The 23,516-nt window shown below is 34.8% G+C and overlaps 2 protein-coding genes across 2 annotated transcripts; one reads left to right on the top strand and one right to left on the bottom strand.

The window, feature by feature from the left end:
- The first annotated feature begins 508 nt into the window (after nucleotides 1-508).
- LOC129806237 (arginine/serine-rich protein PNISR) lies at nucleotides 509-10,099 on the top strand. The gene is made up of 8 exons (XM_055854672.1): nucleotides 509-1,200; nucleotides 4,575-4,899; nucleotides 5,164-5,347; nucleotides 5,416-5,544; nucleotides 5,598-5,700; nucleotides 8,523-8,716; nucleotides 8,781-9,000; nucleotides 9,334-10,099. The coding sequence occupies exons 1-8, from the start codon at nucleotides 861-863 to the stop codon at nucleotides 9,753-9,755; spliced, it is 1,917 nt and encodes a 638-aa protein (XP_055710647.1). The 5' UTR covers nucleotides 509-860; the 3' UTR covers nucleotides 9,756-10,099.
- Nucleotides 10,100-15,587: 5,488 nt separating this feature from the next.
- LOC129806235 (dehydrodolichyl diphosphate synthase complex subunit Nus1) lies at nucleotides 15,588-17,040 on the bottom strand. The gene is made up of 2 exons (XM_055854670.1): nucleotides 16,563-17,040; nucleotides 15,588-16,153 (listed from the first exon to the last, which is right to left on the bottom strand). The coding sequence occupies exons 1-2, from the start codon at nucleotides 16,873-16,875 to the stop codon at nucleotides 15,699-15,701; spliced, it is 768 nt and encodes a 255-aa protein (XP_055710645.1). The 5' UTR covers nucleotides 16,876-17,040; the 3' UTR covers nucleotides 15,588-15,698.
- Between the last annotated feature and the right edge of the window lie 6,476 nt (nucleotides 17,041-23,516).

The following is a 23,516-nucleotide window of genomic DNA, read 5'->3' as shown; positions in this document are numbered from 1 at the left end:
GGCTGATTCTGGGGCGATTGAGGATTTCCCACAGAGATACACCACGCATAGTCAGTGGGAAAATTTATGGTACTTCACACCACGCACTTCACAACTTCATTCATCCTTTCCACCTTCATCAAATACTCACAATTCCCTCTGAACTAACCAAAGAACTTTTTCCAAAACCCAAAAAATCTGATCAAAATACCTCCCCAGAGGGGACTGCGTTGAGATTTTTCCCACAATTGAAGGAAAACCCGGGAAAATATCCTTCTGAATTCAACAAGTAAAAGCCTCCTCCTGTGAGACTTCCCGGATTCCTCAATCAATTCAGCTGCCCAAGGCGCATGTGCCAACTCCCCAGAAGTCGCATGATACCTCCAGGTCCCCCACTGATCAGTGCTCCTATTTAGCACGCGAATGAGTGAGGGAAAAGAGGAATTTTCCTGCCTTTTCCCCAAAGAACCATGCTTCTGCATGCCATAAAATTTGGCGCGATTTCGCCACTAGCGCCACATGCGACGGTGTCCCGAATCATTAGTGACATTTTTCATTTTATTTTGGCAATGGTAGAACAACACTCCAAGAAATTCGTGATTTTCTCCACAATTTCCTCCTGGGAAAAGTGAAAAATAAGTGAAATCGATAGAGTATGATCTTATGCAGTGATTTAGTGTGAAATTTTGTAGTAGTCTGCGGTAAAACCAGGAAAAAAGGAAAGAGAATTTTCTGGGTCATTGACAGGAGTCTCCCGGACAGACCTGAAAGTTTTCAGGCTTTTCTTGGGAATCCCAAGGGTCAGAAGGCATAGAGACCCAAGGTTGCAGCAGTGTGGATGTTGATAGAGCTGTAGGGAATGCAAAAACAGCCATCTGAAGATGTTTCCGATTGATAAAGGCAAGACGCCGGGAGTTGCCCGGGAGAAGAATTATCAGAGCACAACATGGTCCCTCAATCCCCAAGCCTACCAGAATGTCTCGAATGATATGGTGGATTGGGCTGCTCTGGCACAGCAATGGATCCAGATGAAGGAGACCTGTCCACCGGAAGATGTTCCTCCAGCTCCTCCGCCGCCGCCACTGACCAGGAGCGATTTTGAGGAGCAGGGAGAGGCTCCCATGGAGGTCGTGGACAAGGAGGAGGAGACGGCTTTTGCACCTGCATCTAGCAATCAATGGGCACCTGGATGGAATTCATTCAGAGCTCAGAATCAGTGGCGTAAGTACCTTTGGAATACTTCAAAATGGTCAGGGGCGTAGTCAAACTTTTAGTAAGGAAGCTAATTAAAGAAAGAATAATCGTAATGAAAAGCAAAATTTATTTTTACTACTTCTTTTACTTCAAGTTCTTAAGAGAATATCGAAGTTTCTATTTATTTCTTTAATTTTTAAAATAATTTATTTATTTATTTATTTATTTAAAAAAAATATTTTTTTTAACATCGAGAAATTTAGATAAAAGATTTTCTTAATAAAGTAAATGGCATAAGTAACAATTTTAATAATAAATATCCAATGCTTCTGGACTTAAACTCGAATTGGTATCTTCCGCTTTACAAAGCCATGAATCAATTCTTGACATTGGCACACAATGATTATTATATTTACTTTTTTTTATTTATTTTTAATTTACATCCTTAACTGAGAGAAATCCGAAAAAGTTAAAATAACATTCCGGAAATGTTAATTTTACCCTGCAGTATTGATCCAAAATCGGTGTAAATATTATGCTTTTTAGGTGTATTAGGTGTTAAAGTTACACTTTTTCATGTTAATTTTACCCTCAAAAATGTATAAAATTAACATTAAAAAATGTTGATATATTTTTACACTTAAAAAGTGTTAAAGTTATGAGGAAAAAAGTTAATTTCACCCTCGTTTTTTTTCTCGGTATTGTTAAAAAAAAAATTCCGATTAATTGTTTTACAATTTTTTAAGGAGGTGTTTTTTTTAAACAAAAAAAGCCTTTTTTGTGTAAAAACCATAAAAACAAAAATTAAAGAAAAAAATAAACAAAAAATTGTGAAATTAAAATTAGAATTAGAGAAAATTTGATCTCGAGTTTTTTTGGATTCGGTTCTTGCTGTTTTCGATCATACTATAAGCCTTCATTTGCTACTAAGTAAAAAAAAAATAATTAAAAATAATTTGGGATAACTCATTTTGAAACAGGAAAAACCCAAAAAAATTTACAATATCACTCTATAAAAAGGCTGCAAAATTCAGAACAAATTAATGATGAGCAATTTTTATTTTTCGATTTTTTTATGAATTAATACTAAATAGAAAATTTTTTTGATACGGAAGATTTTTTGCAAAACTTTTTCACAATAAGGTAATGTGAATGTTATAGAAACAATTTGAAAAATAACTAAATAGAAGATTGAATGCTTTTGAATCAAAAAAATTAATTGATATCTTCTGGTTTAGAAATCGAGGGATCAAGTCTTGGCTTCGGCATAATATAATATGCTTTTTTTTAATATTTGTTTTATTTTTTAATTAAAATCCAATGTTTTATTCATGAACAAACAACATATCTACATTAACAAATGTTTTAATCATGTTAAAACAAAACAATAAATAAATAAAAATAGGCGCAACTAAATTACTTTAGTTGTTATTATACTTTTTTTAATGAGCAAAAAATTTTATTTAGGGTTTCGGTGAAAACGTGTAATAATAAAATTAAAATATTTTAAATTGTTAAAAATATCGAAAAAAAAGTTTAAAAGAAATAAACGTCAATGTTAGAATTGAACTTAAAGAAGATTTGATCTTATAAGATGTCGAGAAGCGGTCGTTTCTGTTTGCAATCATGCTATATGCCTTGATTTGCAAGCATTTAAATAATAAATTAAAAAGTTGAAATAACGATTTGCCAAAGAAAATATAGAATACTCGTAAATAGAAGAGCCGCATCTCTAAAACTCAAGATCAAATCTTCCCAGGAATCAATTCTAATTTTACAACTTATATTTTTTTTTAACTTTTTTCATTAATTTTAGGCACTTTATAACACATTTTCACCGAAATCTTGAAAGTAAAATTTTATATTCATAAAAAAATGCAACTAATATAGTGTTTACCTGGCAATACTTCGAAAGTTTTTCACCTGCGGCGCTACGTGCTGCTTAAATAATCAGAATAAATGTTCAAGACAATTTATGAAAGAAAAGAATAATTTTTAAGGGCGACTTATTTATTCAAATAAACGAGGGGCTAACCATAAGACAAAAAAAATTGACATGACATTTTTGTTCCTAGAAACCTTTTTTTTAGTTTTTACCGCTTATGTCTAACGTGATGCAAATTGCTATTCTCTGCAATTTTGGTATGTTTCTGTGATCTTTGGATGTGTTCTGGCGTTTCTAGAAACGTTCCTGTACGTCTTTGATCTGATTCCGTGTTTCTAGAAAAGACTTTCGTGTTTAGAGAAACGTTCCCGTATTTTTTTGGCTGCTATTTCGCGATTCAAGAAACGCTTCAGTTTATTGTACGAGTTTCTGGAAACATTTTCATATTCATTTTGCTTTTAACTAATTCTAGAAACGTTACTGTGTTTCTTGAATACTTTTTGACGTTTCCAGAAAGAAATTCATGTTTTTTAGACGATTTTTTTTAATTTTTCTTGAAATGTTTATTTATTTCTTGAAAAAGTTTCTGCGTTCCTGAAAGCCTTTCGGTGTTTATTGAAAGCCTTTTCTGTATTTCTAGAAACGCTTTTATGTTTCTTCTATTTTTTAGATTTGTAGAAACATTCCTTTGTTTCTTGAATAAGTTTCGCGTTCCTGAAAGCCTTTTGGTGTTTATTGAACGCGTTTCTACGTTTCTGAGAGCTTTTCGGTGTTTCACGTTTTTTTTTTTTGCATTTCTAGAAAACCTCCTTTGTTTCTAAAATAAGTTTTGCATTCCTGAAAGCCTTTCGGTGTTCACTGAATGCGTTTTTGTATTTTTACACCCTTTTGTGTTTTTTCGACTTTTTACATTTCCAGTCTAGAAATATTCGTTTGTTTCCTGAAGAAAAAATAGCGTTTCTGAAAGCCTTTCCGTATATCTTAAATGCGTTTCTGCGTTCCTAGAAACTTTTCGTGTTTTTAAAAAATTTTCCGTCGTGGTTTCTGATGCGTTTTCTTTTTCCTTCTGTTTCTACATAAACTTTCGCGTGTTTCTTTTGCTTTTCTCTTTGCTAGAAACGTAACTGTGTTCCATCGATGTGTTTCTAGAAAAAAAAGTCTATGTGTCTTTGATGTGCTTTCACGTTTCTAAAGTTTTGATTTTATCTTTTTAGAAGAGTTTAGTAAATATTGTAAGAAAATATGCTCCTCAGATGCTTTTACGTGATTCCAGAATTATCCAAGAGGTTTGCATTGCTACAATGACTTACCCCTCGAAATGAATAATTAATAAGGAAAAAGAAAACTGAACACTGAAATAAGGAAATCCCTTTAGAAAATTTAAAGAAAAAAAAATTTTGGAGTAAGCTAGACCCGAGATTTGATCTTGAACTTTTTGAGTGTGAATTTCAAAAGTCAAAGTAAAATGGTCTGTAAGGAGGTTGTAGCAACCCAATTTTTTTCGGTTGGTCTGAAGGTCCTGGTTGGAACAATTGGATGAGTCCTGGCTTGGTAGCACCTCCTGGCCCTGGAATCCTCCGTGGGATTGTACCAGCTGACTTCAGGAGTCCACCGCCGGCAATTGGACAGCAACTGATGGCTCCGGCAGTTCACAGTGCCTCCGCCTGGCCCCGTGCACGCTTCCCGGCTGCCATTGTGACACCGGTTGGGAATGTGGTGGCCGGGAAGGTTGACAGTCAAGTAAGTACCAGTGCATCAAAGTCAGATGTGAATTTTGTTCAAGCAGACACCACCACGACGATTGATGCGGCCAAACGAAAAAATTTACCAGCATGGATTCGGTAATAACCCATTTTCATGGGAATCACGTGATACTAAGGCTGATGATCAAAGTGGAATAATTCGAAATTTCTCTCATTTTGTCTCCCTCTCGCGTCCTCTTCTTCTTCTACTTCGTTATCTTGCGTCCATCCGGAAAATGTATTGCGCGTTGTTCTTGTTGGGTAATTTGTATCCATGTCACTTCCTGGAATTTGTGTGTCTTCCCTTTTGTCCTTGTGAATAAAAAAACAAAAAAACAAAATCCCAACACACAAAAATCCCAGGGAGGGCCTGGAGAAGATGGAGCGCGAGAAACAGCGTCAAGCGGAAAAGGAACGTGAAGAGCAGCAGCGTCGGGAAGAGTTAGAAAAGCGCCGACAAGTTGAGGAGGAAGCTCTCAAGGAGCTGGAAAGTATGAAGAAGGATGAGGATGATGATGGTGCCAAGCTTCCTGAGAAAAGCAAGTTTGTGAGTGGATTTCTTCTTGGCGAAAATTATGAATATCCTTCAAGATACTTTTTGGGTTCATTTTGCAGGAATCTGACTCGGATTCCGAGGCTGATGAGGTCTTTTCGGAGGGACACAGGAAACTGAAGGGAGATTCAGCGAGAAGGAAGTCACCAGAAGCAAAGGCTGAAGTTATCAAAAAGACTCTTGAAGAACTGGTGAGTTAATTGAACGTTTTTGAAAGGAATAATTATTAATTCTTGATCTTTAGATGCTGGATGTCAGGAGAACACTCACGGAAATTCTCCTAGAGGTGACTAATGAAGAGATTCAGGAAATAGCAACAGAAACAATTGCAAGGGCTCAGAAGAAAAGTAAGTTTTTAATAGATAAAAATTGAGGTGTTTCCCTTAAAAGATTTTGGAGACTTTTATAATAACAGAATAACAGTTATTCTGTTACAAAAAGTCCCCTCTGATGTGTTTCCCTTAAAAGATTATGGAGACTTTTTTAATAACAGAATGACAGCTGTTATTTTGTTATTAAAAAAGTCTTGGTTTCTTAAAAAAAAACTCGCTTCTGAAGTGTTTCCCTTAAAAGATTTTGGGAGACTTTTATAATAAAAGAATGACAGCTCTTATTCTGTTATTACAAAATCTTCAAAGTCTAATTACAAACGTCACTCATTTAAATATAATAGGATCCAGCATTATAAATTGAATACCATCGAAAAAGTTAAAGAAAAAAACACAAAATTGTGATATCGATCGCATTTTCGTCTAGAAGAATTCAGGCCACGCCACGCCCCTTTGCAGTGCTACGATTAACTCTATCTGATTAAAAAATTGGGTCTGTTGAATACATCCCGAACTAAATACCTTTGTAATTCTGTAATTTGTGGAATCGCACGGAGAGTAACTTCATGAAAAAATAGGCCACGCCCCTAAGTTATTCAAGAGATTGTCGTTTGATGCATTGATGCATTGAGCATACTATTGCTCTTTAAAAATAGACCATTATCACAAATTCAATTGTAGGCTCAGTCCAAGTGGGATTCAATGAGAATAGACCACGCCAACCTGCACGAATTATCCAAATCAATTATTGAATATTTGATATTTTCTGTAAATGTATTTTGAGACTTTCAACGCGACAATCGTTTTAATTGTCAAAAAAATTCTAATGAGAAATCTTGGACAGATACAATTATTTGTGCCATGCCCACTTCTGTAAAATTATCCCCCCTGCAAAAATTGGTTACAGAGATTTCTTGAGACGTGGATCTTTTTCTGTAAATTTAGTTCCAGCCAAAGTTGGTAAAGAAATTTTTTTTTGTAAACTTTAATAGCAATAATCATTTTTCATATATCTTTTGTAGACTTATTAAAGTCCCATTTAAATGACAATCAATTAAGCCACGCCCACTTCTGCAAGATTATTTCCAGTGAAAATATGTACTGATTTCAGAGACTTTAGTCATTCTAATTATTCTACTATGGTGATTCTATAGGGTGATCAAAATTCGATTCGGATGAGAAGTAGTTAAACCACGCCCTCCGGAAGTACCGTCAATTTTTGTAATCTTTGTCCAACGAAAATTAGTGAAGAAATCTTTTTGGAGACTTCAAAAGCATTGTTTGTTTTCCTTATATTTTTAGTAGACTTATTACAGTTAAGCCACGCCTTTAAGAAACTACACCTACTTCTGTAATAATTTTATTATGACTTCAAATGCATTGGTCACTTTCATAAACGATTAATGTTTGTTAGGGCTGATCAAAGTCTAATTTAGATGATAATTATTTAAGCCACGCCCTGCTGACGCCTCATATTTTATTGTAAAATTATTCGTCTCAAAAAAATAGTGAAGAAATCTTTAAAAGACTTCGAAAGATGTGGTTTATTTTTCTTATATTTTTAGTAGGCTTATTACAGTCCTATTGAAATGTCAATTAGTTAAGCCACGCCCTTCGGAGGTCATGCCCACGTCTGGAAAATTACTCTGCTAAAAATTGGTGACATAAATATTTGAAGAAATCTTTTTGTAGGCTACAAGGGCATTAGTTATTTTTCATATTGTAATATCTTATCAAGGCTGATCAAAGTCTGATCTAGATGATAATTGATCAAGCCACGCCCTTCGGGAGTTTCGTCAACTATTGTGTTTTTTTTTCCACCGAAAACTAGTGAAGAAATCCTTTTAGGGACTTCAAAAGCAATGTTCGTATACCTTTTTTTAGTAGGCTTATTACAGTCCCATTCAGATAACAATTATTTAAGCCACGCCCTTCGGGAGCCACACCCACTTCTATAAAATTATCCCCCTCCAGTAAAAAATTATAACAGAAATATTTAAAGAAATCGTTTCAAAGGCATTAGTTATTTTTTTTTATTGTAGTATTTTTTCCAAGGCCAATCAAAGTCCGATTCAGATGAGAAATAATTAAGCCACGCCCTTCGGAAACTCCGGCAACTAATTTTAAAAATTTTTCCACCGGAAATGAGTGAATATGTATTTTTGGAGACTTGAAGTGCAATGGTTATTTTCCTTTTATTTTTAGTAGGGTTATTAATGTCTATTTTAGTTGACAATTAAGCCACGCCCACTTCTACAAAATTATCCCCAGTAAAATTTATACTGACTTTACGGCGTTATCACACTTGCACATTAAAATTTTAATGTGATTCACATTAATTGTCGCTTGTGAGCGTCCAAATATGTTATTTGTGTCTTTGAGCCACTTAATATTTGGGGTTTTTCTATTTATTGATAAAGAAGTGGACTTGGCCTGCAAAAATAAGTTTAAATTTACCTAAAGCATAAATATTTTTCACATTAAAAAATTAAAGAGAAAATCGCATTAATTTTTCAGATTAATGCTATAAATCAATTTATATCAAATTTTTCGGGCCAAGTCTACCTTTTTATCAACAAATAGATCAAATTTTGAATATAAAATGATTCAAACACACAAATTACACATTTGGACTCTCACCAGCGAAAATTAATGTAAATCATATTAAAATTTTAATGTGCAAGTGTGATAACACAGTTAGTTATTTGACTTGTTGTAATATTTTTATAATGCTTATCAGAGTCTGATTTAGATGATTATTACTTAAGCCACGCCTACTTTTTTGAGTTTTGAAGGCTCGCAATTAAAATCTATTTTGGGTAAATTCTTCTTGAAATTAGAACCCAAACCAATCGTGGTGCAGAGCTCTATCCTTACAACAAGCAATATTCCGGGAAAACTGGGTCTGTCGATCTACGGAAATAGTGACAGCGAGGGTGACAGTGAGACTGAAGAAGAGGAAAATTCTCAGGCATCCGGAAAGAATGACGACAGCGACGAGAGGGATTCTGCAGATTCTGATGCAGAACTTCAGGTAAAGATGATGAGTTTTGATTTTTGAGTGAATTCTGGGCTAAAGAAACAAGCGAAACTTTCAGGAAAGAATCAAGCGGCAAGTGAATGCCTTCAAGAAGACATCCCGTGAGATTGAGCAGCAATTGGCCGAAGAGGAGGAACGGGAGGAACGGAAGAGGCAGGAAAATGAGGAGAGAGAACGCCGAAAGGCATCAAGTGAAGTGTTGTCGAAGAATAATGGGAGTGTTGAGAGGAATAGAGATGGTGAGACTGAACAACTTGATAGAAATAGTTCAAGAAGTGGTAAGTTGATTTCTAGCTTCATTTTCGCGTGATGTACGATCTATATTTTTTTCTCTCCCTCCAAATTGGCTCACTTGAGATCAGAGAAAACGCGTTGTTGTCAAATTTCCTCTTTGATGTTTGGGAAGATGGTCCACGGGGGGGACAAAAGGGATGAAATTTTTGCAGAAAATGTTTATTCCTTAGTCTGAGGCGAAAAAATTAGTGATTTCCAGGGGATTTTTCCGAGGAGAAATGGACTTTTCCATGGAAGATTCCCGGGAAGATTCCGCGGATTTCCAACAGATATCCGCAGACAGGCTGAAATGGACCCATTTTTCTCCCCAAATCCAGGTCGAAGCTCTCGCCCTAAGAAACAATCGAGGTTCAGTGACCCGCGTGACACTGTCCGTGGCACCCATTTGACCCATGTGTCAATCCTGGGAGCCTTTCGGGCAGATTTGGTCACGAGTATTGCGGGAAATATGGCGGAGTCTAGTGGCTCAAGAGCTATAACAGTAACAGCTTCGGGTTCAAAGGGATCATCCTCCACTTCCAAGGGTTCTTCGTCCTCAAGATCCCGGAGGAGGAGCATGAGTTCAAGCGATGATGATGATGAAGTGTCTTCAACGTCCTCCAATAACTCTAGCCGGAAGAGGAAGCATCGTGGAAGATCACGATCAAGTGATCGACACAGCAGACACTCACGAAGTAGACGCACAAGATCGAGATCTCGCGAGAGAAGATCCTCCTCCTCCAGGCACAGTCGCCATTGAGTGGCTGGACAGGAGGCACAAGCAGGTGGTATTTTTGAGTCATGATCTTCCCCCCGCCCATTTTAAATTCTCCCCCAACGATCGGAGTCACCTTTTTAGTCGCGAAAGAGAGAGTCTTCCGGTTGAGAAGGCGATTTTTTGAGCTTTTTTTTTCTAGACATTTTTCACATCCATTTTTATCCAAATCTCACAATTAATCTCCCACAGCTTCCCAAAAATGTAGGTAAAAATTGCAAAAGAAAAAAAAATATTTGATAGAAAGTAACAAATAATGAAAAAATAGCATCTATTCATCAGCATCTTTTCTCTCTTTCCAAATAAAGAATATTGAGTAATGTTTAAAACTGAATTTTTCATTTCTAAAGCGAAAAAAGCGATTTCAAGGATTATTTCCGAGGAAAAAGGATTTTCCATGGAGAATTCATCGGAATAGTCTTAGGAATTCTGACAGACATCCACAGACTGGCTGTTGTAAACCATTTTTCTTCTAAAATTTAGGTCAGTTGCTGTGGCCCGATTGAGTTTATTCTTCTGATTCTTCCAAGACCGATCAGTCTGCAAATTTCCCAATTGAGCCAATAACTTTACTTTAGATTCGATTTTCTTTCCTATCCCGGCGGGACCAAAATACACAGTTCACATGTCATACAATGTATTTACGACTTATTCGTGGAGAAAAGATACAGTTTACACATGTATAAAATATTTGATGAGTACTTGTCACTCAAAAATACAAGTTCACTCATATACACAGTATAAACTACGTATTTCTGTACTGAGAGTACATAGTTTTACGAAAATTCTGTATAAACTACGTACTTGTATCTAGAAAATAACATATGCGCGCCCACAAGAATAAATGGCTACCAAACAAACTTGTCACATGCACCTGCCGTTTTTATTTCCAAATATTGACGAAATTATAGAAGTCACAATGATTTTAATATATTTTATTTAACCAGAGACAACGATTGAACAATTTAGAATCACAAAGTATCGCGTAAAAAAATATTTCCCAAAAACACTCACAGAATGGAATAAAAACACGCGTATTTTAGGTTTGCAACTCCTTTATTATTATCACTTCACTATTTTCTATAGATAACACAGCGTCGCATAATTATTATACTATTATAATCACTGATATTACTAATAATTGTAACACATAATTTATTAACAGAATATTCCAATGGAAAATATTTCCCGTTGTCAAAGTAGCTGACAACACGCCTGCCAACAGCATTTTCTGTCATACGGGGTTTTTATTATATTTACGATGTATGTAGTACTACGTATTTACTCTGTAAGAGATAATACTTCACACGGACACACTCACACAAAAGCACACTTCGGGTCTCATTTGGTGCAAATAGTACTGAGTAAAAAGTATGGGCGTACATGATGATACTGAGTATTCGTACAACGTATATACACAATTTATACGTAGTTTGGTCCCGCCGGGATCTTAAAAGTTAGTTAGCAAGGTTAGGAATGTAAGGTTATGCTAAAATAATATAACCTCTGAGGATCGATGGATCGGCAGAGAATAAGAAATATTTCCTGATTTCTTCTATGTCAATGTAATATTTGTCAATTTTAAACATTTTTCATGTATTTTGGTTTTTAAGGTTATGTTCAGCATAACCTTACTTTGCTAACTAATTTCTCAGATAGGAAAGAAAATCGGATCTAATGTAAAGTTATTGACTCAAAAAACAGTTTTTGGCAGGTTTTCTAGATCTGGAAATTTTCTGGGCTTAGAAGTACAGAAAAACCTAACCAAAAAGTAGTTTCCAAACCGATTGGTAGATCGGTAGAGGGCTCTACTCGCTGAGAGTTTGAATTGAGCGTCAAGCTTTGACTTTCGCCCACTGTGCTTGTATTATGAAAATTTTACTTTGACCCGGGGTTAAACATTTCTTTTGACACAATTTTCATTTTTGAGGTTAAGTCATACTTACATTACCTGGACACAGGTAGGTACCTGGACCTGGACAGAGATATAGCGGGAAATGAACTGCGTCGCGGTCCGCTCGGCAGAGACCGACAGCCTTTCGAACCCTTAACTCTTTCGCTGCAGTGGATTTAGTAGTTTTTCGAACATTCTTTCGGCTGACTTTCGGTAGATGTGTTCCAGCCAATTGATTTGCCGTGCTCTGATGATGACTATAATGTTTAACTTCTCATATAAGACTTTCAGCTCGTAATTCGTCCAGATGCGATACATTTCACCAACTCTTTTCCTCACAGGGATGTAGATCCGTCTCAGCAGTACTACCTCTAAGTAAGTGACAAGGTTAAGTAAAGCAGGTTAAGTCATACATAACCCTAAATTTTAAAATAATGATTTTGTTTATGAAATAATAGAATCAGGCTTCAGATTTACAGTACCCGCTCTTTAATCCGACTCGGAGTAATCCGAACCTGTTATCGATGGTTACATTTGAAATAATTTTGAGGTTATGTATACAGATCGTCTCCTCAAAATACAAGTGTTTTAACTAAAATTTTGGTCGATTTTGAGTTATTGCCATAGTGGTACTATATTAACCCAATACTATCGAAAAATGCATAAAATTTTCCCTGAAAACCATTTGTTTTTCTAATATGATTAAATGAAATTGTTCTATGTGCATTATTTCACTAAATTTTGTCACTGTATTTGACAAAAGTTATGATATTATAATATTTATAATATAAAAAGTGATAATATTAGTTAGAATATCTTTTAAGGATCTCAAATCTGAAATCTACTCATTGCTACCACTCTAAATTTTTTCTATATTTATTTAAAGAGTTTTTGTTTTTCTATAACACACAAATTTATATTCTCGGTCCTAATTATTCAATTTTAATTACTTTGGTTGGAAAAACGCATATTTTAATTATCTTCAACGCTTATGACAAGCCTTGAACCTACAATGCAGTTAAATTACTAATAGGATTCGATGGATTTTTTTTTTACATCTATGGACGATAGAGACAAAAATAGCCCAAGAATTTAAGGTTATCTTTGTTCTGACAAAATCAACGAATGATAATTTTTGCTAATGAGAAATATTGTGTATTAGTATTACGATTCTTTTCACAAAATGCTATTCCTTTAAAAAATTGGATATTATATAGAAAAAAAAAATAAAAATAAAAAGAGGAGTTGGAGATTCGCAAAAATATCTTAGATTCCTGCTACCTTCTACTTTGCGATTACGTAAACATTAGGGAAAAATAACTTTAGATACTTATTCAGAAAAAAATTCTTTATAGATTACCGTTGAACAAATGGTCCTTAAAAGAATTAAAATATTAAAATGGCATTAAAAGCCATTAATAACGTTTTTGAAGTTTTTTGTTTGACAAACTTTTTCTTCTACTTATTTTTAAATTTTTTGGCTATGCTACATGTATGTATTTAAAGAAAACGCTTCTAGTGCCCAAATCGTATTCACTATCCGCTAGGATACTGTCAATTAAGCCTCACTAGCTGTAAGGAATTTATTATATTCCATCTCTAAATATGTTTCTGTATGATATGAATTCAAATGTAATTTTCGAAATAAAAATATATATATATATATATATATATATATATATATATATATATATATATATATATATAAAACCAAAAAAGAACGATTTTAAGGTGTCAAAAATGTGGATCAAGAGCACAAATTATTGAATTGCTTTTCTCGTGAATTAACTTATTGTAAGTTAGTAATGAAAATAGGAAGACGAACACTTCCTCCGGTTGCGTCAGGGTTGTTTATCTTCTCAGGACAAGAAAAACACGTAGATCTTTGTTTTTCTTGTCCTGAGAAGATAAACAACCCTGACGCAACCGGAGGAAGTGTTCGTCTTCCTATTTTCATTACCATTTCTCACGTCAGTACCTATACTATTGTAAGTTAGAACACTTGCACTTTCAGGAGACGATCTGTCATTTTTTTCTCAATCATTCGGATAACGAAGCAGGCACTGTAGTTTTTGAACACTTTGAACATTACATCCAATATAACCTTACAAAACAAATCATTATAAGAATTAAGGTAGAATAACCTAATTCAGAACCACATAACTAAATGGAGTCATTTTTAGTTAAAACTTATCAATATCAATGCACTTTCGTTTTATCTAAAGCGTAAAGGATCAGAAAGTACTAAGGATCAGTAAAGCAACTAGTTATTTCTCAAAGTTTCGTTTATGTCAAGGTTAACCCTATAAAGATATTTTTTGTGTTGTAGGTTGTCTTAATCTGCTATCCATGAGTTTTAGATTGAAGCTGATTTTTGAATCGTTCTAAAATCAAAATAAAGAATACATTTATGAATAATTAGAAAAATTGCATGATTTATTTAATTTAGAAATGTTCTCCGAGGTTAGGTCAAATATAACCTCAATTTTTGGAAAAGTCTTCCTGTAAGATTTGGAATTTGGTAATTTGAAATCTGTCTAATTTGGAACTTTGAGATTTCCTAACAGTTTTAGATGGCAAGAAGAAACAGCACCGAAGAAGTACTCTCGATTGTGAAGTCTTTGTCTTCGTGGTTTTCTTTTTCTCTTTGAGTATCTGAAACAGTGAGAAAATCACAAAATTCAAAAATAGACATGATTCCAAATTATCCTATCTTATACGGGCTTCAGACCTAAGGCTTATAGAGCTTATAGATATCTGGCTTAACTCCTCTAATTCCTTATCAGGCACGATTTTTTAGGAAATTGTTGGTTAGAATTGGATATTAAGGGCAAATAATCAAATAGATTTTGAAAAATCAATAAAATTGCTTGTTATTTAGTTTTTTGAGACCTTCGGGAACTTGGCTAAACCTCCAGTCTGAAGCTGGCATTACCCTAGGCGCATTGCATTTCACAATTTAAGGTTATATTCAAGGGGAATTTATTACGGTCGGAAGTGGTGTATAGCTCTGAGAATGAAGTGTTTGGAAGTGGGAGTGTCCGAAAATAAAAGTCTGTTCTGTCTAATTCCGTATTTTTCAGTTCAGCTCAGATTTTTAATTCGTGTGGCAGTACAGTAGACTCTGACTCAATCGGGCGTCAAATTTTGTTGACAATTTTCACGCTTAATTATGAAGCTAATTCGCTCAAATTCTCTGCAGTTCTTCCTATTTTATCGTGATTCTTTATAATTGAGCGATTTTTGTGGAATTTACAAAGGCTTGGACGCTCAATTCTATCGCTAAACCGGATGACATTTCGCCCCATATTCCCGATTGAGAGAGAGTCTACTGTATTTATTCGCAAAACACAGATAATATTAAAATATTGTAAGTGTGCAAGAATATTTGCCGCTAGAAATGAAAAATATAGTGCCCGCTTCGTAATCCGGATGAATTTTTCGAATTTGTTCAACGGCTCGAAAATGTAATACAAGGTTTTTTTTTCTAGAATTAGAATAAAAGTTTTAAAGAAGTTTAAAAAGACCTAATTAGAGAATTCTATTCTATTATACTTTATTTATTAAAAAAAACATCACAGGGTAATTCATTTTCATTGCTGAATACTCGTGCATGCATAACCTCAAAATGATTTTTAATGTAACCGTCGATAACTCGTCCGGATTACGGCGATCCGGATTAGAGAGCGGGAACTGTAATAGTCAATCATCAGGATTTCTGATTCAATGTGGGTTACAATAACAATCTTACCTGCATTGAGCTGATCTAGGCTTACCTTTATCTTTTTCTTTGATCTCGAAGAATCTGATATGATGCAAAAGCTGCATGCAGCATATGCTCTTACCTTAATGAAATTTTCTCACATGTGAAATCCCTCCAGCATCCCAATCCCAGTGGAAGAATCAGTAAAAACCAAGTCCTGTTCACCTCTAATATCTATAAATTTATTTATTTATTTACAATAATTGAGAAAATAGGAGAAATATCCTGTGGAAAAGCAAATTGATCCCATGGAAGGTCGTAGGATGATTCTCTATTTCCCGAATCTCTGCTCTTTCTTCGCAAACTGATACAGGACACTCAAATAGTTGTCCAGACTGAAGTCCTGCTGACTTCCCATGGGAATGAATTCAGTCAGCCTGGATTGCCAGGGCAGGAAGCCATAAGTGCAGCAAAAGTTTCCCGTATAAATAGCTACATCTGGATCGGGAATCCTCCCTGTCAGATCACTGAGTCTCTTGTTGATGTAGTCCACATCAATTTGATCTGGCTGAAGATCCCCTCGCTGCACTTCCTGGCTCAGAGTCCTGCAGAGGTTCCCAATGGCTGGCTTCCCGTCGGATTTCGACAGGATTTGTACCTTTATCTGACTCTTGAACCCATTCCCGTCCATTCCTTGCCTTCCTGACACAAATGCCACGTGACCGGGAGTTACTTTGCTGCCCCGAACAAATTCCCGGAAGTCTTCCAGGCGAGACTGGAGAATGTCTTCAAAAGGCATGAAAGTCGTTTTGAATGGAAAGTATCTCACTTTTCGAGGCAAGATTTTTTTGTCAGGGAGTGTCAAGGCGGATTTAATGGATTAATTTATTTTTTAATTGCAATTTTAGTGACAATTTGGGTAATTAAAGCCATTTTTTCCGCAAATTACTTGGGATTAGCGTTATAACGAATTAAACGGAGTTTTTATTTAAAAATATTCACATTAACATGATAATTAAGCAGATAAAACTATGTGCTTGCAATTAAGAAGGCAATTTTGGGCTTTTTATTGATGTAAAGTCTCAAAAACGCCTTTCCGGAAAGCCTTTCCAAGCACAAAAAAAAACTTGGATTTCATGAAGGAATTCCCAGTTTTCTCTGTTTCCAACTTATCCCTAGAAATCCTAAAGCTTACCTTGATGATCGTAGATGCTGATGTAGCTGATATCACTGGCCATTGCCCAGTAGATGAGATTGGACAGAGTCAGGAAGTTTGGCTCCTCAAATCCAAGAATCACAGCCAAATGCTGAGGCATTTTATCCAGATGTTCCCTGTGGAGCTTGATGTATTCTCCAGGGCTCTTCCCATGTTTCTCCAAGTAGGACACCGAAGAGAACTCCTTGAGCTTCCGCAACAAGTAATTCCGGTAGAAAATCACAGCTTCCGCCGCTGCGAAGATGAGGTGCAAGAGGAACCAAGCGAATTTGTACAAAATACCCGCGGACATTGTGCAATTTGCAGCACAACTGCCAGATCAGACACTCAACTAGCCACTGAGGCACTCCAGCCACTTCCCTGCTCAATAAACTGCCCAGAAAATGTGATGAAATGTGAGGAAAATAGTAAATAATTTTTTTAGTCAATGTCAAGTCACGTGGAAACTACTGCCATCTAGGAGGATTTTCTCAGTTGGCCATTTTAGTGGTGAATTTGTTTGGCTCCAAATCAACTGGAGAAAATGCTCCAGTTTTTGTGAAGAAAACAGCAGAAATACTCAAGTTTCCAAAGTGAAAATTTGTGAAAACTATAGATGAGAACCTAGTGAAAAGATTAACAATTGAGATTAAGTGAAGTGTGGTGTTTAATTTCGCGAAAACAGAAGAGAAAAAAGTGCTTCCAATATCCTCTGTGGTGAGAATCTTGATGGCGGTCATTCATCTTCCCGCGCACTCAAAAGTGAGGTTAGTGAACATGTTCCATATTTCGCACCTTTGCATTTATAATGACACATCCTTTTCAAAGATGCAATTATTATTTTAAATTTTTTATTCATGGTTTTATTATTTATTTTTCTCAATATATTGAGATTGAGAATAGAACTGTGGTAAATAAATTAAGCTTGATATGAAATGAAGTAAAGTTAACCCATTCAGTCAATGTATTAGAAAAACTTGAGATAAAATGTTCATACTTTGAAATTAGTTTCTACAGTTACATTATTAGTTTTTACAGACTATAAATAATTTTTTTAGGGGAGAAAAATATTTTGTCTAATCAGGTGCGAGGAGAGTAGCTCCTATCAATAACGCGTTTCAACGGTCGATCAATTTAAATTCTTTGCATTAATTTATTACAAACTCAATTGATTGACCCAATGGGCAAAAGATTACTCTGACTCAATTGTGACGCGCTTCTGGAGAACAATAAGTGGTCAAAAAAGTACTTGGAACTGGAGTCACTAAATGTGCGTAATATTTTCGTCCGATATATATGAAAAATATTACTCATTAAAAAGTAATCGAAAGTACTCAAAATGAACGTCCTTTGCCTTACTGTTATTTAACGCGTTAGAATGTCGTCAACACAGAAACTTTAATACGAGTAATGTGACTCCGACTACGTCGGTGTCACACAACGGTTATTTTGAGTAATTTTAGTGTACAAACAGTGAAATTGACATTTCGTGGCAAAACACAAAGAAAATCTTCTGAAAATGAGTAAAAGACCGTTCAAATACTCTTCAACATATTATAGAAAGTTAAAGAAACTTTCTGAAAATCACACTGAGATTTCTGGATGCATCTCTAAAGAGGAAATTTGCGCAATATCTTCTTCAATTAGTCGAAGCAATATACGAACGAAAGAATTTCACTGCTACTTCAACCCATTTCAGACCACTGTAGTTCCTCAGAAGTGAATCAGATTGATGAAGTTCGTAAAGTATCACCGGAAGACGAGGAATCCTGTTTTAAAAAGGGACTAACTGATTGGGCAATTGAGCACAATGAGACTCGTGCTTCAGTCGATCATCTTTTAAATTTGTTGAGGACTCATAAATGCTTGGAGTATCTTCCAAAAAACAGTAGAACTCTGCTGAAATCTCCACAACACGTAAACATCACTTCTATGGGATCTGATGGTGAATTTTGGTACAATGGACTGGCGATAAACTTGAAGAAGCAATTCTGTGACATCAGGGAAGACACACAGATTTCCCTCAAAATTCACGTGGACGGTGTACAAATATACCGTAGCTCCAAAGTAGATTTTTGGCCAATATTGTACATGATTGAAGAGAAGCCAGAATTTCCACCTGTCCCTGAGTAGTTAGTTAATAAATCCCTTGTAAAAATTTCATCAATTAGTCGGAATGCAATTTTATTACCATCACGATTGCCTGATGTACCTCCAAAGGATGACATCTGATGAACAAATTGCTCCCTGTAAGCCTTATTTGCAAGGTGCGCCTCAAAATCCTCCAGAACTGATTCATCTCCAATTGGAAAAATATCTATTTTTGGTGTATTCTTTCTCTTTATACCCCCTTTTGGATTTTCCTGCTCTTCCAATAGTCTGTCCAACTTTACATCAATCGCAGACAAAAGTGAAAGATATTTCAAATTATCTTTTACATGGTTAAGTTTCTCAAGAATCGCAGCACAATTGTCGCATTGCGACAAAGTTTGCTCGACTGGAGCTTCGTTTCCTGATTCTATGTCTTCTTCTGCTCTTGCAGGAAAGTACTCCGGTTCGGGACACTCGACAATTTTTATTGAAGTTGGATCAGGACCAGTTTCATTTGCTAATGACGTCTCATAGTGACCTTCTGCTGATTCCGAGAAGTACACTGCATTGCATCCCTCAGTTTTAGAGACCAAAAAGTTAAAATCTTGCGACGCTGCACCTTGTCCGAGAGAGCATGTAGATTGCTTCCCCTTGCGGTGTTCCACTATTTACGCCTCACTTTCAGTGTCTACAGTGCTGAGATCTTTTTCATAGCGAACAGCCTCTCCGAAAGAGGCGATATCTCTCATCTTCACCTGAAATTTCAACTTCATCCAAGATTTTTCTGAAATAAAGCTAAAATTGATTCGTGTATTTTCAGGGACATAAGAAATTGAGGTTATGTTCTCACTTACGAGGCTTGATCTTATCGTTGCTCCTGATTTTGTCAATATTTACACACTCCTTTGACCAATAAAGCCTGCTGATGCCCTCCAACCATGTATCAGGACATGCCGCAACACACGGGATACCGTCCTCAATTGTTTTTACGACTAGAAACGGCATTTTCAAGCTTTTCGCGATATCACTGTATATGGCGGGCGGTAGCTGTCACTATTTTTTTCTCTACACATACTCAAGGCGTTTAAGCAACATACACTACCTTTTGTTTTGATCTTTCTTTTTGTGATTTTTTTAATCACATGAGCAAGAAACTGTATCAGAATCTTGAACACCATTACTTTTAGAGCTTTCAGAACATATTAAAATTCATAAGAAAGACTGGTTTGCAGAAAGAAGTCTTTTGAAAGAAAATTAAATTGAGACAATCATTCGTGCATTCTCTAAACACCTTGACTCAAGATTTATGTCTTGTTATGGAGGATGGAATATGAAAGATTCACCACGACGCACAATAATCATTAATTATTGGGGCTTCTATAACATTGTTCACCGAAATTGATATAAAATATTGAATTAGAAGAATGGAACAAGTTTCTATGGCAAATACAATTGCATATTGTAAAAAACATTAAATTTTAATTTGAAATACGATAAAATTTTTTTTTCCTGTATTTTTATTTGGGACCATAATTTAGACGAAAAATATGTCATTTTCTTTCGGAAATGGTATGTTCCATGAATTTTCTTCACAAATTTATTGTCTTACAGACTATTTAAGATGAATAGAATGTTACTTGAAGGAAAATGAGTGATGGAACACCGACATTGTTTCAGTCATAAGAATTGCTAACGACTACGAATTATTGTCCAATAAGTTTTAATTCGTATTCCGAAGACTAGCTGAAACTCGGCTTACAATTTCCAAGTCATCGTTTCTCAACAAAAATTACGAGTTATCGAGAAGTAAAACCAGGGTCATTTTTAAGGGCAATTTTACTGCACGTTACCGTTAAAATGACCGACATATTATTCCCCACTTTCTGTCATCCAACCCTCTGAGGACCGTCACAGGACTCGTTTTCGGATCCAGAGAACCTTAATCTGACAGTATTTTTCCTCAAAATTGCCGTTTGGGGAGATAGAGTAACTATCCAAGAAAACGAATTGCCAACCAGAATTCCAAACACGAAAGAGTATAGAGGAAAATATTATCAAAATCGACGCGATGTCAATGTCAAACTGACCGTGCGTAATTACATGCACAAACTTCGCATGACTTTCTGTGGAGCGGGAAAAGAAAAACAAAGTGTATTCCCATTGGTATTTCTAACTGGCTATTTTATACAATTAATTTAAGGACTGAAGAAACAAAAAAAAAGTATTTTCCACAGCAATTTGGATATAAATTGAGCTGAAATAAATTATGCAAAAACACAAAGAAAAAATCGACAAATGGTAAATTTAGGGTAAATGTCCTAATTCAAAACCATTTCCAGACGATTTAACTTTGACAGAAGAATCAACACATTAAGTTCATATTTTTTCTGAAGAAAATTACATAAATTTGCTCCTTATTTCTTCTAGAATGTTACTGTTTAGTGAAAATTATTTAAATATAATTTGAAAACTTTTTAAATACAAGAAAAATACGCGAGCGTAAAATGCTTCTATTGGAAACAGATTAATCCAAATGGAGACAAGGGAAAGTTTCTAATTGGAGACAAACAGTGTAACTGAAACCGAGACGAAAGGCTTCCAAAACTTTCTTGAGTTGCTCTTGAGTGCAGGATTTGATTTTTTTGCCTTTTCCATCTAAAACAATAAGAAAATCTCTCCAAAAAAAATCATATTTCCGGGGTTTCCTATTGAAGTATTTGCAGACACTTCAGAAAAACCCTTTTTGTTCACGTCATAGGTAATTATTTCATTTGAAAACTTCACGTACCGTTAACAATAAAGATTAGCACTTAATTTAATTAAAATTAGCTAGAAATATGACTTTAATGTTAAACAAAACGGATAAACAAGTCACTTTATTGTGTTTTTCATTGGAAAACATGGTCGATCGATGAAAAATTCGATGGTGAAAAAGTACACTTTTAATTTTTCTGAGAAATTAACAAATTAAAATTTGTGAATATGAATAGATCTTCGCTTTATTTGGAGCAAAATTAACTAAATAATGAAACTGTTGTAAATAATGAATTTAAAAGAATTTTCAAGTTTTCTAAAAGGGTTTAAGGCATAAAAAGAAACGTTTTGAATACATAAACCGTCAGTGTTTAGCAACTGTCACCCGGATAACAAAGAGCTGAGTTAATATGGCTTGTTTGGAAACAAGTTTTAGCATATAAGATTCAAATTAAGCTTTAAACTTACCTTGTAGACCTTCAACATTAAGCTTTGAAGTACACTCTCAGTTCCGGCATTAAGCACTTCGGGATTATGCACCTGACGGAATTATGCACATACAATTATGCTTGTTTGCCTATAATTGGGATTCAATTTATGAAATCATTTTTGAAATATGCCTGAATGTGTACTATTTTATGACGCGGGAAATTTGAAAACATGCTTAATTTTCAGAATAAAACTTTAATTTCTTTTTATTAAGGTAAATTTTTTAAATATTCTTACCATTTATTGAAGAACTCTGGCCCAAAAGTACTGTTTGTTAATGCATTTCTATTAAACAGTTGACTATTTTTGTTTGAACTACTTTTATTCCGCGAGAAATTCGTTCTACGGCCGATTTATTCAAAAGAAAGCCCCTGCGGATATGCAAATTTGTTCGATAAACAATACCATTTCGCGGGTTTTTTTCGGTTCCGAAAATGTGCATAATCCTGGGACTGAGTATGCAGAAGCACTTCATAAACAAACTTTGAAGATATTTACTGTAAAGTTTAGTTCCCATAATCAAGCATGAATTGATCTCTTTCAAAATATCGCGTTTGAATCATACTTTCAATATCAAACTTTCATGTTCACATTTTTAAAATCAAGCTTAGAACTTCAACTCTTGAAAGTGAAACTTCAAACTTTAAACCATGACAAAAAGGTTTTGAGGCTAGACTTTGAAAATTAAGCTTTGGACTTGGATCTCTGAAAATCAAGCTTTAAATTTGGAAGATTTACAGTCAAATTTCGAAGTCTGAACTTTGGAAATTTATCTTTGAAGTTAGACGTTCAAAATCAGTCTTTTTTGAAGTTGGAATCTTTAACATCAAGTTATGAAAAGGGAACCTTGAAAATCGAAATTTAAAGTTAGAATCTTAAACAGCTGGCTTTGACATTTTAACCTACAAGTTCAAGATTTGAAGCTTAAATTTTAAAGTGAAGCTTTAAAGTCGGAACTTCAGAGTTCAAGTTTTAAAGTTGGAAACTTGATAGTCAAGCTTTGAAGTTCCAACTTTCGAAGTCAAGCTTTGATTTTGCAATTTATAAAACCAAGCATTGATGTTAGAAACTTTAAAATTAAGCATTTAATTTGGAAGTTTAAAGATCAAGCTTTGAAGTTTTAACCTTCAAAGTCAAACTTTGACGTTTCAACTTTCAAAGTCACGTTTTGAAGTTGCAATCTTGAACACTAATTTTGAAGTTAGAAGCTTGAAAGTCAAGCTTTTGAATTCAAACTTTCGATATCATGTTTTGATTTTGAAATCTATAAAACGAAGTTTTGAAGTTGGAAATTTGAAAGTTAAGCTTTAAAGTTGGAACTTTAAAGATTAAGCTTTGAAGTTTTGACATTCAAGGTTCAAACTTTTGAGTTTGGGCCCTGAGAGTCAAGCTTTGAAGTTCTAACTTTCAAAGTCTATCTTTGACTTTGAAGTCTATAAACTAAGCTTTGAAGTTGTAACTTCAAAAGCAAAGCCTTGAAATTTGAGCTTTAAAAATAAAATTTTGAAGCTGAAACTTTGAAATTCAAGCTTTTGATCCGCAAATTTCAATTTTATCCTTTGTATCAGAAACAATCCTAATGCCCTTTTAACAAAAAAGCGAGTTATTCCACATTAAAAC

Source organism: Phlebotomus papatasi, chromosome 3, assembly GCF_024763615.1.
Source record: "Phlebotomus papatasi isolate M1 chromosome 3, Ppap_2.1, whole genome shotgun sequence".
Lineage (NCBI taxonomy): Eukaryota > Metazoa > Arthropoda > Insecta > Diptera > Psychodidae > Phlebotomus > Phlebotomus papatasi.
This window is presented reverse-complemented; position numbering and strand designations above follow the sequence as displayed.

What these genes read in the sequence shown, in the direction of transcription:
- LOC129806237 (XM_055854672.1), top strand. Translation starts at nt 861, where the DNA reads ATGTTTCCGATTGATAAAGGCAAGACGCCGGGAGTTGCCCGGGAGAAG. An exon ending in AATTTACCAGCATGGATTCG is followed by an intron (nt 4,900 to 5,163) that starts GTAATAACCCAT and finishes CAAAAATCCCAG; the next exon opens with GGAGGGCCTGGAGAAGATGG. An exon ending in AAAAGACTCTTGAAGAACTG is followed by an intron (nt 5,545 to 5,597) that starts GTGAGTTAATTG and finishes CTTGATCTTTAG; the next exon opens with ATGCTGGATGTCAGGAGAAC.
- LOC129806235 (XM_055854670.1), bottom strand. Translation starts at nt 16,875, where the DNA reads ATGTCCGCGGGTATTTTGTACAAATTCGCTTGGTTCCTCTTGCACCTC. An exon ending in CAGCATCTACGATCATCAAG is followed by an intron (nt 16,154 to 16,562) that starts GTAAGCTTTAGG and finishes TGCCTTTTGAAG; the next exon opens with ACATTCTCCAGTCTCGCCTG.